The sequence below is a fragment of the Anser anser genome (genome assembly GCF_964211835.1).
Source record: "Anser anser genome assembly, chromosome: 13".
NCBI classification, from domain to species: domain Eukaryota; kingdom Metazoa; phylum Chordata; class Aves; order Anseriformes; family Anatidae; genus Anser; species Anser anser.
In genome coordinates, this window is record NC_139734.1 from 16171792 (window position 1) to 16186469 (window position 14678).

Sequence of the window (14678 nt, forward strand, 5' to 3'; positions counted from 1 at the left end):
GAAAAACACCTCGTCCTTAGATCAGACCTGGAGCAACACAAACTGCAAGCTCTTCGGAGAGGGGACTGCCTTCTGCTTTGTTTTTCTCTGCAATGCCTTGCACAATGGGACCAGGTCCGTGACTACGACTTCCAGGCGCCGCTGCCTCACAGGTCAACAGCCATACCTTAAACACGCACTGGGCTGTCCAACCCCTGCTCCAACGATGGACAACGTTCATGCTAAATCAAGTGTGCCATCGGTGAGTCAGTTTTCTCTCTCGCCCTGCTCATTACACAATTGCCTGATGACCACACAGTGAATTCCCAGCTCCCCAGACTGCAGCAGCAATAGCGAAGCCTCTTGGTATGGAAAACCCGCTTTGCAAACACAGGATTTTTTTTCTCTGAAGCACCCTGATATTTGAGCAGGAGTGGTTTCAGCTGCTCCCAGCAACACACAGACCAGGAGGGGTGGCCAGCTGCCAGTCTGAGATGTTCTTCCCTTGATTCCTTCTAAAAAGGGAGGGCGTAGACCGCGAGTCTAGACTTCTCTGCTTATTCAAGCAATCAGCCACAGTCCCACGGAAATGACTTGGTTGCTGCAGATTTTATGCTTCTCTCTGCCCCTCCCTATCTTCCAAAGCTTTTATAAATATCTGCAGCAACCTAGAAACAAATGTAAAACTGACTTTGACAGTTTGGCAGGGAAGTGTATCATTTATATTGCATCATGACAGCGTCCTATTTTATGCCTGGTCCAGCATGGAACGCTGCTGCCATATGTTGCTTAAACTACGGTTAAAATAGCTGGGTTTTCTGCTCACATTCCTACACTATTTTGGGCAGAAGAGCCTAGCCTGATCCATCACAGCTGGTTTTCCTCCCCTGCCCTCTCTTTCAGATAAAAGCATCAAGCTCTGTGTTGCTGTTATCTGACAGACAGCTGCTGAATACTGAGTTTAACACTTCACCATGCTCCTAGTTATTTGCATAGCAAGGCCCACGAAGACGTAAGGATTTGGGCTTCAAGTGGATGCTCAGAAACACGTTCTCACACCGCTTCCCTAGCTGTCATCTCCTTCTCGCCGTCTCCTACACGGGTGTCGGGTGCTCTGCGGGGAAGGGCTGTGTGTGCAGCTCTGCCGGAGCCCTTGTGACAGCAGAAGCTGAAGGAGCCGGCACCAGGCTGGTCCTGCCACCCCTTTCAGCCCTGGCGGACAGACAAACCGGGCCATCCGCAGTGGCGGCTTGTAGGATGCAGGCTCCTGTTTCTCAGGAACTTGGCCAAGCCACCAAAAAGCAAACGTTTTAGGCATGTATTTATTTTACCCTGTACTTTTCCCAAGGGTGCTCTCTGCCTGAGCAGCTAATTATATCACAGGCATTGCGCTTTTTAACATTTAAACAGAGAAAGCATATGCTCAAACAGATGTTTGCCATGAAACCAAGAGGATCCCAGCTCCCCCATAGCCCCTTGGGGAACACGTGATAGAAACTATTCCACTGCAAAGCCGTGTCCTGAGCTTCCCCCAGTGATTGCAAAAAAACAATTTGGGGCTGTTAATCTGGGGACTGCTGCAACAACAGCACGGCAGCCTCGCTGTCCCATCGTCACGCAGGGAGCAAAGGCATGCTCCCTCCGCTCCAGCAACATGCCAGGAGAGGCAGGAAAGCCTCTGACTCTTTGCTCTCAGAGTAATGAAGCTGATGCCAATCACAATTACAGCGTTTGCAAAGGCTACTCCTTGTCTAGGCAATCTGCATTTTATACCCCCATCGTATTGAACTGCGGGAATTTTCTAAGCGGGGTCACCGGGTGCTGCCATTTAATGGGCCGGTGAGAGGCTGTGAGATGTGCTGAGGCTGCCTTCCCATCACCGAGAGCCGGGGAGCGAGCCGGCGGCAGGGCTGAGGGCTGGCTGCAGAGGGGCAGTCTGGCAACCTGTGGCTCTTTGGAGCAGCGCCGCACACACACGCTCACGCTTACTTACGTGTGCGTGCGTGTGTGTACGTATATATATCATATACCCCTTGGTGTTTATATAATATATACATTAGAGTTTATATAATAGTTTATATAAGTACAGTATGTATTACATATAAATATAAAAAGGATTTTATAAAACCTTGCATCAGAACAGAAAAGGGAAAAAGAAAGAAGAGGGTCCTGTCCCGGCGATGAGGTTGTTTAACTGAACACCCGAGCAGCTCCGCAGCACCGTGCTAGCAGATGAGAATCCCAAAGCAAAAACTACATTGGAAAAGTGAAACAACTCAAAACCAAAACAAACTAAATTTAGACAAAACACAGTGAATCAACAGAAAAACCTGCCCATGAAAGGAAAATGGCGTTTTGGGTTTTGAATTTTTCTACTTTTAATCATCTCAAATGTAATCTCCCACAGGGAAATTGAACTCGCATCCTGGTGTTGGATTTTGGTGGGTGTGCAGGACTCTCTGTGCAAATCCGTTTTGTATGATGGGGCGATAAGTGTTCTCCACCCTGAAACATCTCTCCAGCTCAGTGCAGACCTGTTCCTCAGCCCCTCAGTAAGGAGACCCTGGTCCTTGCATCCCTCCCCTGAACACCACACTGGAACCCCTTCCTCTGTCAGTACAAAAGCAGGGAACTGTCTGTGAAAATACAGAAAACCTTTTTGTACTCCCCATCAAACCTCTGCTTTCAAAGCCCAAGTGACTGAACATATTGGCATATAGCAGGCCGCAGAGAACGGCCAAGCATTGGGGATGGAAAAAAGAGAAGATGATTTGCTTTGCTTCAGCAGCCTGCTCCTGCACTGAGTGAGACAGGAGAAGTCATCAGCCGCAACTGTCAGCGTTCGGTTCCCAATTATGGGATCCCACTCCACAGAGCCCCGAGGAGGAACATCAATACAATTGACTGAGCATCTGGCAACGTTGTTTGTTTTGACATTCAGTAAAGATATTACACAGATGGATCTGTTTTCCTGCTCGGCTCTAAAACATACTATTTGAAATCTGACATTTGCATTTTGAGAGGTACATGCTAATTTACGTCGAGGCTCCTTTACAATGACCTACTTTGAGGTCCCTTAATGCTGTCAAAAATGAACAGAGGTTCCTTAGTGTAAAGTGATAATCTTGTTCTGCAAAGTGCATACAGCAACTCTGAAACACCACATTTAAACCTGGAGTTAGTAGAAACATGAAGTATTGATCCTAGCATTCAGTATCAGGCACACAACGCTGGCAGCACAATTTGACAAGCCTCCAGAAAACAATGAATTACCAAAAAACCCACCCCAGCACGCATATGAAATAGTATTTGAAAATACAACAGAAAAAAAAAACCTTTTTCTTACCTTCGGTAGCTTTATTTACAGCTGTTAATGTACTCAGGACCTTGGAGAACTGTTCTCCGGTGTACAAATCATGTGGATCAAACAGCTGCAAAAAAAGAACTTTGTCAGTTTAGCACAAAACATCTCACTCTCGCGTCTGAGCAGCCCACGTTGCTGCACGGCATCAGAGATGATTAAGTAGCCCAAATGTTTCGGCAGGGGTAGGGGCTTTACTTGGGGCTGATCAGTCCCATTTCCTTTGGGGCTAGGGCATTGCTGGGGTGGCGGTGACATGCGGGGCGGGAAAGGCAGGGGCACCCATCGGCATACCGAGTGCAATGCTGCAGACACAGAGGGAAGCAATTGGTGCTGCCTGCAGAGAAGGGACTCCTTTGAAAATCGCTGAGAAGGTTACTGCTTGCCTTGAGGGAAGGAAAGATTTTGTTGCTATTTTTGTTATCTAAAGCTAAAGAGATTGAGGCTGTACATACACGCACACACACACTTTCCACAGCAGAAGAAACAAACACACAGAATTCTCTGCTATTGCAATATAGCACATATAATACATTCACAATTTTTCACAGGAAGCAAGAAAAGGTTATTTTATGTGCAAAAATCCCACTCTCAAGAATTTTGTGCTGCTGAGTCTCAATGGCAAAACAGAAATACGTGGATAGCAACGGCTTATTTTCTGTGACTGGTAAACCCGATGTTGTAAACCCAGCCCTCTACAAATCGCCCCCACCACAAAGAGGGGCAACCTGAGTTTCCAAAGCACTGCAATCCCCTCTAACACGCGAGAAAAGCCCTGGAGTTCAGACAGACTGTACAAACCCTTTCATTAATGAAGCAGAAGTAAGTGATAGAAAAAGCCCCTGGTCGTGGTACCACCAAGACACCACCTGCCAATCCATGAATACATGCTGTCTTGCAGACAGAGGCTACAGATCTGCAAATCCAACAAGTACAAAAGGTGATTTTAAAGCTGTCCCGTCAGACACCATCTACGCACAAATACTTCCAATGCACTAAGGAGTCTATCCTGCTAAATAAGTACAAGAGCATTAATTATCCTTAGGGTAGCACTGCCCTTTAAAATGGCCCTCTCTTGCTTTCCACATACAGCTCCTTGGGTACGCTGGGCATATATCAAAGAGGAATGGGACTGGCCTGTTCTGCAGCCCTGGATGCTCGCGGCATCTCTTTCCCCGACACATCCGTGCAGCAAAAGTCCAACACGGGCAGCACGAGGCCACTCTTTGTTGATTATATTTTTAAAACCTGACTCGGACACCCAATACCGAGAGAAAGGCTTTACCCGAGAGAAAGCAATTTAATCCGTGCTCAGAGGGGAAACACGCTGCTGCGGCTCACACCCGAACATTACAAGCATTAAAATCGGCGGCTCTGATCGCGCCCACCGCTCCGCACAGTTCTGGGACGTCCCCACCTACCTCGGGCTGATCTGGAGCTCATCTATCGCCCGCTCTCACTCGGTTTTGCTCCTGCAGACCACGCGGACCCTGTCCCCCGTGCCGGCTGTCCACTGGAGTGAGAACTATTTTCCTGCCTCGCGGTGGCAACCGATGCTATCCGAGCATCGCCTCCAGCCCTGAGCAGCAACGTCAGAGCCTCCGTGGAAAGGGAGACGGTAACGGAGAGCCCCAGCGCACGCTGACCCCGTTGGCAGCCGCTAGCGGATGCAACGTTACAGTAACGCGTCCTCACCCTCCTGCCAAGCAGAAGCGGAAAGCAAACAGCGAGGCTGCAGCGTTTGCGTGCATCCCTCTGGTGTGTCATTTTCTCAGTCGTGCCTTTTTTCTTCCACTTCAGTAAGTCCAGAAAAACAAGTCCTGCCTTGAATGAATGGTGTGTTTTTCTTAAAGGACCAAGGTGGAGAAATACTTCCCCAGTCCTTTAATGCACAGAATAACGCTGCAGGCTCAGAGTCATCAGACTGACAAAGTCCAGAGGAAAATGGTGGCGGTGGATACGTAAATAAATCCTAGCACGAAAGCAAGCAAACTTTTAGGACTTTTCTGCATGGAGAATTTGTCTGGAAGAGCTACTGTGAAACAACGTGAAAAACTCGTCCAGTTGAGCCAGCGTAATTTAAATGTACTCTTCAGCTTGTTCCAGAATAAACTCACCTTATAGAAAAGTCCTCATTTATGAGCTAAAAGTCGCTTTTTCCAGTGCAATCCACCCGTAATTCCATTCGTAACTACAAGACGAGCCTCAAGGCTGGACGAAAAACAGAGAGAGGGAGAGACCTTCTGCTGTTAGCTCACGGAAGAGCTGGTGGATGGAGGCAAAACCCCACCTAAACCTACAGCTGCCTTTAGGGAACCCGGGTTAAAAAGCTTCTCCTACTTCCAGAATCGCAGACTGCGGCTCCCGGCAGCGAATCGCTCCGGCTGCTCCGCAAGCAAGCAGGACAGACAGACGGACAGACGGACGGACAGACGGACAGACGGACGGACCGCGCTGCTGCTGCCGGCCCTCGCAGCGAAGAGCGGGCTGGCGAGGAAGGGGACAGCCGCCGGTGAAGCCCTTCCCTGCAGACACCTCCCTGACCCTCCCCAAAAAAAAACCAAACCCACGCCTAAACCCAACCCGGCGGCACCCTTCGAGCCGCCGGCCCTGAAACCCCAGGAGGTGCAGAAAAGTTCGGGGAAGCCGGGCTAGCGTTTCCAGCCGGAGCCGAGCCGCCTCACCCGCACGCAGCATCCCCGCGCCCGGCCGCAACCCCTGACAGAACCCACGCTGCGCGCCAAGCCCACAGCTCGCCGCGACCGGACGCACCGGCGGGGCCGGGACCGGGACCGGGGCCGGGGCCGGGGCCGGGGAGGGCGGCATGGCGATGCCCCCGCGGGCACACCCGTGGGTGCCACCCCCGAGGAGCGGCCGGGGACGCGCGTGGGGGGCCGGCGGGGGGCGACTCCGCGGGACTCACGGCGGGGGGGGAGCGGGCGGGGAGCCCCGGGGCATGGCGGCGGCGGCGGGCGGTGCTGCGGGCCGGGTGCCGGCCGCTGCGGCTCTGACCCGGAGCCGGATCGCGGCGCGGAGAAGGGGGAAGGGGAAGGGGAAGTGGCGGGCGGCGCCGCCGCCCCGCTCCGCCCCGCCGCGGCTCCCTCAGCCGGCCGCGGGTGGGAGGCAGCGGGAGGGCGAGGGGGGGAACGGGAGGTGGGGAAGGGGAAAGGAGGAAGGGATGGGGGGGGGGGTTAGGGAAAGCGAGGGAAAAGGAAGGGGGAAAAGGAGAAAAAAAGAGAAAGAAAAAGCGACAGGAAAGACGAAGGGGAAAGGATAGAAGGGAAAATGCAAGCCGTGGAGACGGTATTTACAGCGTTCTTGCCACACTGCAGCAGGGCTGTGCTTGAGCCGCAGCTCAGCGGAGGCAGTGACATTCCCCGAAACAACGTGTCCTCGCACAGCGAGCGCAGCGCCTGCACTGCGTGTGCCCATCTGCTCGGGAACGCGCTCCTGCGGGGAGCGTGAGATTGCCCCGCCACCCCCGCACAGCAGCGGGGCTGCAGCACGGCAAGGGGATGAAGCGCCGCGCCGGCAGCCCCTGCGGACCCCAGCTGCAGGCCCCTACCCCACGGGGGACGCAGGGGTTTCAGAGGCACCCCGTACACCTCCGGGCTGGAGGTCTCCAGGTGCTGGGTCACCGTCTCGGCCGTATCCATTCCCGGCGCTTGCACTGGTCGGTGCTGGGCAGGGGCTCTCGCTTTTGACATTACCCAGCTAGGAAAGCAGGAGCGAAGACAGAGCAGAGCAGGCTGAGGAAGCACACGGATGGGGAGCCAAGGGGGTGACGATTTTTCAGCTGCCCTCCCAATGTCTCGGTCTAGAAAGACTGTGGTGAAAGTTGCAAGCACCTCCAACTTCAGAAAGAGCTTCAGTTCCGCCCACAATGCCTGTGACACGCTGCATGCTTCATGGTCATTCTGGACAGTCTGACTTAATCCAGATATTGATTTATTTTCAGAAACCAGTCTTAGTTCACAAAATCCGTCCCCTTGCCAGAAGTTCTGTGGTCATACTAGCAATAAAATGCTGCTGCTGAATGGAAGTTATGATCTCGTGATTCTTCAGCAGTAAGTGAAGCTATTTAGTTGTTGTTATATATACATAGAGGTATCAACAGCAACTCATCGTTCCCATTTTTTGCCCTTAGAACAAGCTGGGCCTTTTTACCCGCTTCATCATTTTTCTCTTTCCTTGTGATCCTTCTCCTTGATCTGCTACACTAGACTCCCTCTGGCCCTTGGGACAGACCCCCTTGCCTTCCAGTTCCCCCCTCGACCCACCAGCATCCAGCTGTCACTGCCTTAGCAGCACTCACTCACTGGGCCAGGGCTGGGGTCATGTACACAGCTCGGAGCTGAAGCCAGCGTAAACAAAGTGCAGCGAGGTTATCTGCACTGTTCCTCAGCCCAAACCACCACAGAATCCTCTAAGGACGGTTAAGCTCCAAGTAAGCACCCCCATCCTCTGTCACAGCAGAGCTGGGCTGATAGGCATTCCTGTGACTTACAGCAAATTCTGGCACTGAAAAGCAGCAGGAAAATTTTAGACGCAGTCTCATTGTTTCACCTAATTATTACAGCACTTGTCTGGTTAGAAGTAGGTGTTGACTTCACCGCTTGCCTCCTTTGTTTTAGGACTAACACATTTGAAGCAGCAAATCTTTGCAGAGGCTTCAGTCCTAGGCTGAAGCGAAGGAAGAGGTCGGGTGCTTACACCCTGCAACGGGATGCGCTATTCCAGCTCACCCCACCAGCCTGTGGAGCTGCTGCAACTTTACAGAGCCACTCAAAGCAGAAAGGTCACAGTGTCCTTTTCCCTCCCTTCCACTGGGTCCAAGTGTACGTCTGACTGTTTGGTGCTGTTTGCCTTGCTGTATCTGTCTCCCATTTCCTGAGACTTGAGTTACCAGGACAACAAAGAAGGGTGGGAGGCAAGTGCACGCATGTAGCTCTGCAGGAGTAACCTCTCAGCATGCCCCCACCACAAGAGAGAGCCAAGCAGCATCTGCTCAGAGGAAGGTGGGACTTGGGTTTCAACTGCATGCTGTTGGAAAACCTACCTTCTGCACTAACCCACACCTTCCTAGCACACTAGCGACGCATCGTGAGGGCATGTATTCAGCTCCAAATGGCAGCTGTACAAAGGTGCGTGGAGACTGAAACAAATTTAAGGCATAGTATAAAGGTAGGGATCGCTGTAGCAAAGTATGACAAAGCCATGGGATGCTAGGAGGGGATGCTAATGTCATGAATGCTTGAGATTCCCCTGGATGAGCCTTTCATACAGGTCCTTATCCAGAGGAAGTTCTGGGCTCTGAATGTCCTCAAACATCCTCTTTTGCTCACATCTGCAACAGGAACAGAATCTCTGACCTTAACATGCACTTGTCAGTCTCAAGACAGGAGAAGTAGCTCAGCCCTAGTGCCAGGCTACTGTTTTCTGCCTAAGAGTTCTGCGGCACTTGGAGAAGGGCTGAATTTGACAGAACCTTTAGGTGTTTTTTTTTCAAATCCTAAGTTTGTGTAAGCAGCAGCATGGCAGTCAGGGAACTCAAACCGGTTATTAAACTAAAAGCTTTCCTGATGTTACCCTCTCCTCTAGCCCGGTTACTGGGGCACAACAGATTTTCTGTCCTGTGTTCATTTTCCTCAGACCTGACACCAGATCACTACAACTTCATTGCTGATAGATCCTGGAACAAGAAGGTTCCCTGCCTGTTCTGATGCTCCCAGCATGCTTTCAGTGCAATGAGCTGGGCAGAAAATCCCTCTGAAAGGCAGCAGCCCTTCTCAAGGCAAACTAAGTATCAGACATGAGGGAGAGCCACCTATAGGCATGCTTTTAGAGTGCCATTGCCAAGAGAGTCCAGACAGGGCAGTATTTGGGAGGAACACATGGCAGAAGGTTTTCAAGTTCCCTGTGGCTTTCCCTCTAGAGCACTCAGAAAAGCTGGTAATGTGGGAAGAGAAGAGCTGGAGAGAAACGTAACACATGTACCATGTATTGTCCATCATCTCAGCTCTCCTGCCTTGAGCATCCCTCTTCACTTGGCATCCTAATATGGCTATTATTTTTTTGGAAACAAATAATAAAAAAATCATTTTAGCTGGAGAGATCTGAGCATGAGCTTTTATTCAGTTTTTGAGGACTCCTTTCAGCCAAGACAGGGGCAGCCATATGAGTATTATCAAAGCTACTGAAGGCTGAGAATATTTTAAAGATTAAGGGGGTTGTAAATCAGAAACAGAAAAAAACAAACACAAAAAAAAACCAAAGTTAGAACCATTTTCTTAAGTTAAAACAAGGAAGAAAAGGAATGGGGAAGATCAAAGCACCACCCGGAGCGAGATGCAGTGTTGCTAGTCCATAATACCTGAAAATCATGAAAAGACTGCAGTATTGCAGAAGTGGCTTAAATACTATGAGATGTTAAAGCACAACAGTTGAGGACTACTCCTGTCTTATCTTTTAGACGTTTAAGATTTCTATTTTGTGATATTTTCCATCACAACCATTATGATTAGTTTTTAAATAGAAAAATAATCTCTCTGAAAATTTGAGAAAATCACATGGTCAAGTACCAGAAGACTGTCAACATTGATTTCTGATGTGATAGGCCTTCGGTGATTCTATATATATCTGCTCTTAAACCATGCTGCTGCAAAGGCTTTTAGAAATGGATTACTGGGAAACAACAGGCTAGTGAAACAGTTCTGGAATAAGCAAATTTTCATGCTGGTTAGCTGAAAAGGTCTGTAGAGAAGAAAGGATCTTTGCTTGCTTAGACCTTCAAAGGAGACATGCAGGAACAGAGTTACCATGAATTGGACTTTTCTCCTCACTGTGGTGCGTGAATGTTTTGCATAATGCCCAAGGATGCCATTCCCTGCTTCTGGCAGATTTTGTCTTTTTCACAATGTTGGTATTTTAAACAAGACGTTGACAGCTCTTAATTACAGGCTTCTTTCTACCGTAGGAATGTCAGTGTGATACAAAAGTCTTTAAAATATATTTTAAATCCATATGCATTTAGTAAAAAATGTAATGGCACAATTAGCTGAAGTCTTAAGTCATTCATTTAGACTCTGATCTTGCAAATATAAATTATACTTAGGCATAAGAATCTGCATGTATATAGGATCAGGAATAGCCACTGATAAGGTACTCTTTGTCTTCATTAGGATTATTTATATGGATAAGGATCAATCTAATATTATGTTTTTGGCAGAATCTCATGCAACATTTGCAAAGAGATGAAAAATACTGCAGGATTAAGAATATTTCACCTTTATAGTAAAACAAGGCTAAAAACTGCAAGCCCTTGCCTCCAATAAAAAACAAAACAAAACAAGACATGCACAGGCTCACCTGCTTAACTCTGTTTAGACAGAACTCCTGTTACTGACGCATGTATTTCTACCTGACCATTTAGATTCTTCCCAAAGATGCGGAGGAACCTGTTAAGCTCACAATCAATACACACCAAGTTCTCCAGAAAGAATATTAAATTATTGATCCTCCTATTCACGTTATTAATACAAAAGACTAGGAATGACTACCAGTTTTGTCCATCTAGCATTTGGCTTCCATTCAGGTGGTTTATTATACGAGCACAATATTACAACAAAATAATGTAAAGGATACAAGCTGACTTACCTCCACTTTAAGAAGCGCACAGCCTTTTAAGAACTCCTGGATATTACTGATGCAATCAGCTTCATTTTTAGGCTCCAGACAATACTAAAGAAACAAAATCCACTGAGATCATTGCATTACCTTCCGTATAGCCTCTAGTCAGAAGGCCTGCATGAATATTGACACGTGTGTTTTATACTGAATTAGGGAAGCTTCTTAAGGGGGCGGATGGGGGTGGCAGGCAAGCTGTCGAACCAGGAAGAAAGAGCCACTGGAGGAAGTGATGCATAAATTGAAATGGTCGGCATCTTGTTTTGAATGTCAGCATATGACAATGCCCTAAATGAGAGGGGGACATTGATGACTTTTAAGAACACACAGTCCCAAACCATCATATATAAGCAACAGGAGCTAGCAAGTGTTGTTTTTTTTGCACAATAAAGGCTCTTCTTTTACAGGGTAGACTTTTTTTTTTTAATTTAACAGCTTCTCTTCTGTGTTGCCATTTCCTATCTCTCATTGGACTCCTTCCCTTTTTTTTTTCTCCTGCAGTTACATAGCACTTTTGGACTGTCTGGATATATGCCTCGTAAAACTGTAATATGAGGTTTTCACATATTTAAATGACTTCAGTACCAATGGATTTGCTGGACTTGGAACAGCTCAAAATTGCATGGATATAAGGTTAATTTATTCCTAATCTTGTTCTCTAGTGTACTTCCTGATTAGCAAAGTATTTTACAGTAAGAGTTCTGAAAGAGTATATTTACACTGTTGTAATTCATGGTATTTAAGTAAATACAAACTGCATACCCTATTCAAAACCAAGATTTTCATTTCTGGTAGGCCCAGTATTTCCTGTCCCTGAACGAACATGCGCTAACTCAGCCAACTGCAACCGTCTGGGGTTGTTTTTCTGGATGTCAGGAGACAAAATCAAAGAAGTAAGGCGAAATCGTATTCTGCTCTCACGTATAACTAGCAACTTGAATGTTAATCATTCATCTGATCGATGAAGAAAAAGGTATCCCAAAATGACCGTGCAGTTATTTCAGACTAGCAAAATACATCTTACGAGAATTACCTTTTCTGCAGATCCCGGAAGAAGTCGATTGATGAGTTTACAGAGCACGGTTCCATCTTTCAGAGAAGTTTTCAGGAACTCTTCTGGATCATCTACTATTTTCTTAGGGGAATTCAGAACTCCTAGCGAAATAAGCCACGTTACAATTTGCTCTTCTGGATTCATTGCCGAGACTTCTGCCACCAGCACAGTTCTGGGCAGCAGCTTGCGCTAACCCACATCCGTGATTACATCTTCCTGCCTCTTTTGCTGGTTGCAGAGCTCAAACGTGAAACAACTTTTTTTTTCTCCCTCCTTTTTGCTCAGCACCAATGCTCACTAAAGCTAAAGAATCTGAAGTAATGATACTTTAAGGTAAGAAACAGCTTTTTTACAAAATGCTTTCTAGCGTGCTCTGTTAAAGAGAGACAGTGAAAGCAGATCTTCAACTACACGTTTAAATTATTGCAAACAGAAGTATTTAATGTGGAGATTTTTATTCCACACTAAAGATCTTACCTACCGACTTTCTCCTTTTGCCAGACAATATCATCTCGTAAACCTGGTCTTCACTTGTGGCTATTGCCCAAAGTAGTAAATGTCTTTAATACACTGAGATATTTACAGAGTTAAAATTGAAATTCCCACTAAACATGACTGGGGAGGACGTTACACTAACTTTAAATAACATTTTTAAACTTTTTCTGTAGTAAGCCTTGTTAGTAAAATTGCCATTTTAGTTACCTATTTTCAAGATGTTTTTAAAAAATAAATTATGATCATGCACTTAATGTACAAAAAAATTATTTTTTTCAACTGTTTTATGTAAGAAACACATATAATCCAAAATGGTTCTTTGGATGAAATGTAATCTCTCAAAACAAATATCACAGGTAAGTCTGAAAGTTCACAACTAAGTCACCCAAAGTTGAGTGAAAATTTCCAACTATTTTACTTGTCCTATTAAAATGGCACTTCCTACCAGCTCTTCAAGAGCTACTGTTTAAAGAACAAGTGGTTTCAGTTTTTCACCCTGAACTGGGAGATATTAACCATCCATATTGGCCACATTAACTTAGAAGAGCCCAGTCATTTTGCAATCGTCATTTGTAACTGCTTACACCAGCACAAATAGAAAATAAAGCAATTTTCCCATCAGTTGATGATGCCTAACTAGAATATCATGGATTAAAGCAATGAAACAGGAACAAATTAGCCCAGAGACAATAACTTCTCAATGACGATATTCGAAACCAATTCCTAACCTTGTTATTGTTTTCAAGACACCAGCTCTTCTGAACTGCTTACACAGTAATTTGAGGCATAGAGAGAAATAGAACAGCAACATGAAAAACTACATACAATGAAAACGCATGGCTTTGTCTCTTAATTTTCCAGGTCTTATGCTTGATACTTGGACCTACCTAATTATCACTTTTAATAGCTACCAATAAGAAATCAACATTGCCTTTTTAGGATTATACAGACTTTTGACCTCTAACAGGATGTGGAGATGAGTTCTATGTTGTGTGAAAATATAGCACATAGCAGCAGCCAATGTGAACAGTAAAGCAGGCTGAAGCTAAATCACAAAACACTGCCATCTGGTAATGTGCATCTATAGCTATCCATATGTGTGCAAAATGTTTCAAATTAATTACAAGACCTTTAGTGTGTTTTTGTTGTTGCTGTTGTTTGGTTGGTTTGGTTTACAGTTCTTCTGAGCACTACTCTGTAGAACTGAATACAGCCAATCTCCATGTTCATAGCTTGCTTCTTCTTTTACCATACCTATAGTAGGTAAGACAACTGTCAATGTTCATTTATCCACTGGGGTCAACATATGTGTATAGGAACAACGTATGCATATGGAAGACACCCACTTCAGTGATCTAATTAGAACGTAGCAAGTTTCTGATATAAGGCAAGAGATCATGTGCGTAGCAATTTCAGTAGATGGAGAATTACACACTTGCTTCACAGTCCATGTCACAAACCTGAACACAGAATACTTCACTCTCTCTCTCCTCCAAAGCAAACTTTTTTTTTTTTCCCCATAGATAGGCAGTTTTAGAGGTTTATGCCTGTTTTTGTGTGTTGCAGCCAGGTATGTATTGTGCTAATGGTTTCAACTACAATTAAATGAAAATACTTCCTGCATCTTGAATACTTAACAAGAGCCTGAAAGGGTGACCTCTTACATATTCAGAAAACCCCCAAATTTAAAACATTGCAGGTAAGCCACTTCAAAGCCAACTTTTCAGAAAATCGTCAGCATCCAATTAGTAATCTTCCAGTCTGTTCACCTACCCTCACGGTAGAATTAGGTCTGTTGCAGAACCCAGGTTATGAAAGTATACCACCCACCAAGCAAGGAACAATTTCTTGTCTGGTCTTTGGAAAAAGCTTCAACATTGATTACTTACTTAAGAGGAACAAAACAAATGAATTGTCTATCATCTCTTGCAGAGTCAACCTCTACCCCCAAGTTACCAACAAGCTTTTATTTGCAGCCTGATTTACACCAATAATGACTATATTACAGTATTAGATTTTGTTTTGTTTTGTTTTAAAGGAAGGAGGAGGTCTAGATCAAATTAACAAACAGCATATACAATCAGTAACAGGAGCAATTTAAGA

General features: G+C 46.2%; 1 protein-coding gene across 12 annotated transcripts in view; it reads right to left on the minus strand.

The window, feature by feature from the left end:
• Positions 1–14528, minus strand: part of ARHGEF6 (Rac/Cdc42 guanine nucleotide exchange factor 6) — a 41094-nt gene extending 26566 nt beyond the window's left edge. For 3 of the 12 annotated variants that reach the window (XM_083797719.1, XM_083797727.1, XM_083797723.1), the window contains exons 1-2: positions 6264–6366; positions 3326–3410 (exon numbers count right to left, since the gene is read on the minus strand). Coding sequence is in view for 3 of the 12 variants with exons in the window: in XM_083797716.1 (XP_083653842.1) it covers positions 3326–3410; positions 10997–11080; positions 12060–12224 (334 nt within the window). In the remaining 9 variants the exon portion in view is untranslated. Of the gene's footprint in view, positions 1–3325; positions 3411–3634; positions 3727–4761; positions 6068–6112; positions 6367–10996 lie in introns of those variants that run through there. The other 9 variants (XM_083797718.1, XM_083797726.1, XM_083797722.1 and 6 more) reach the window with 7 other exon arrangements.
• Positions 14529–14678: the final 150 nt, after the last annotated feature.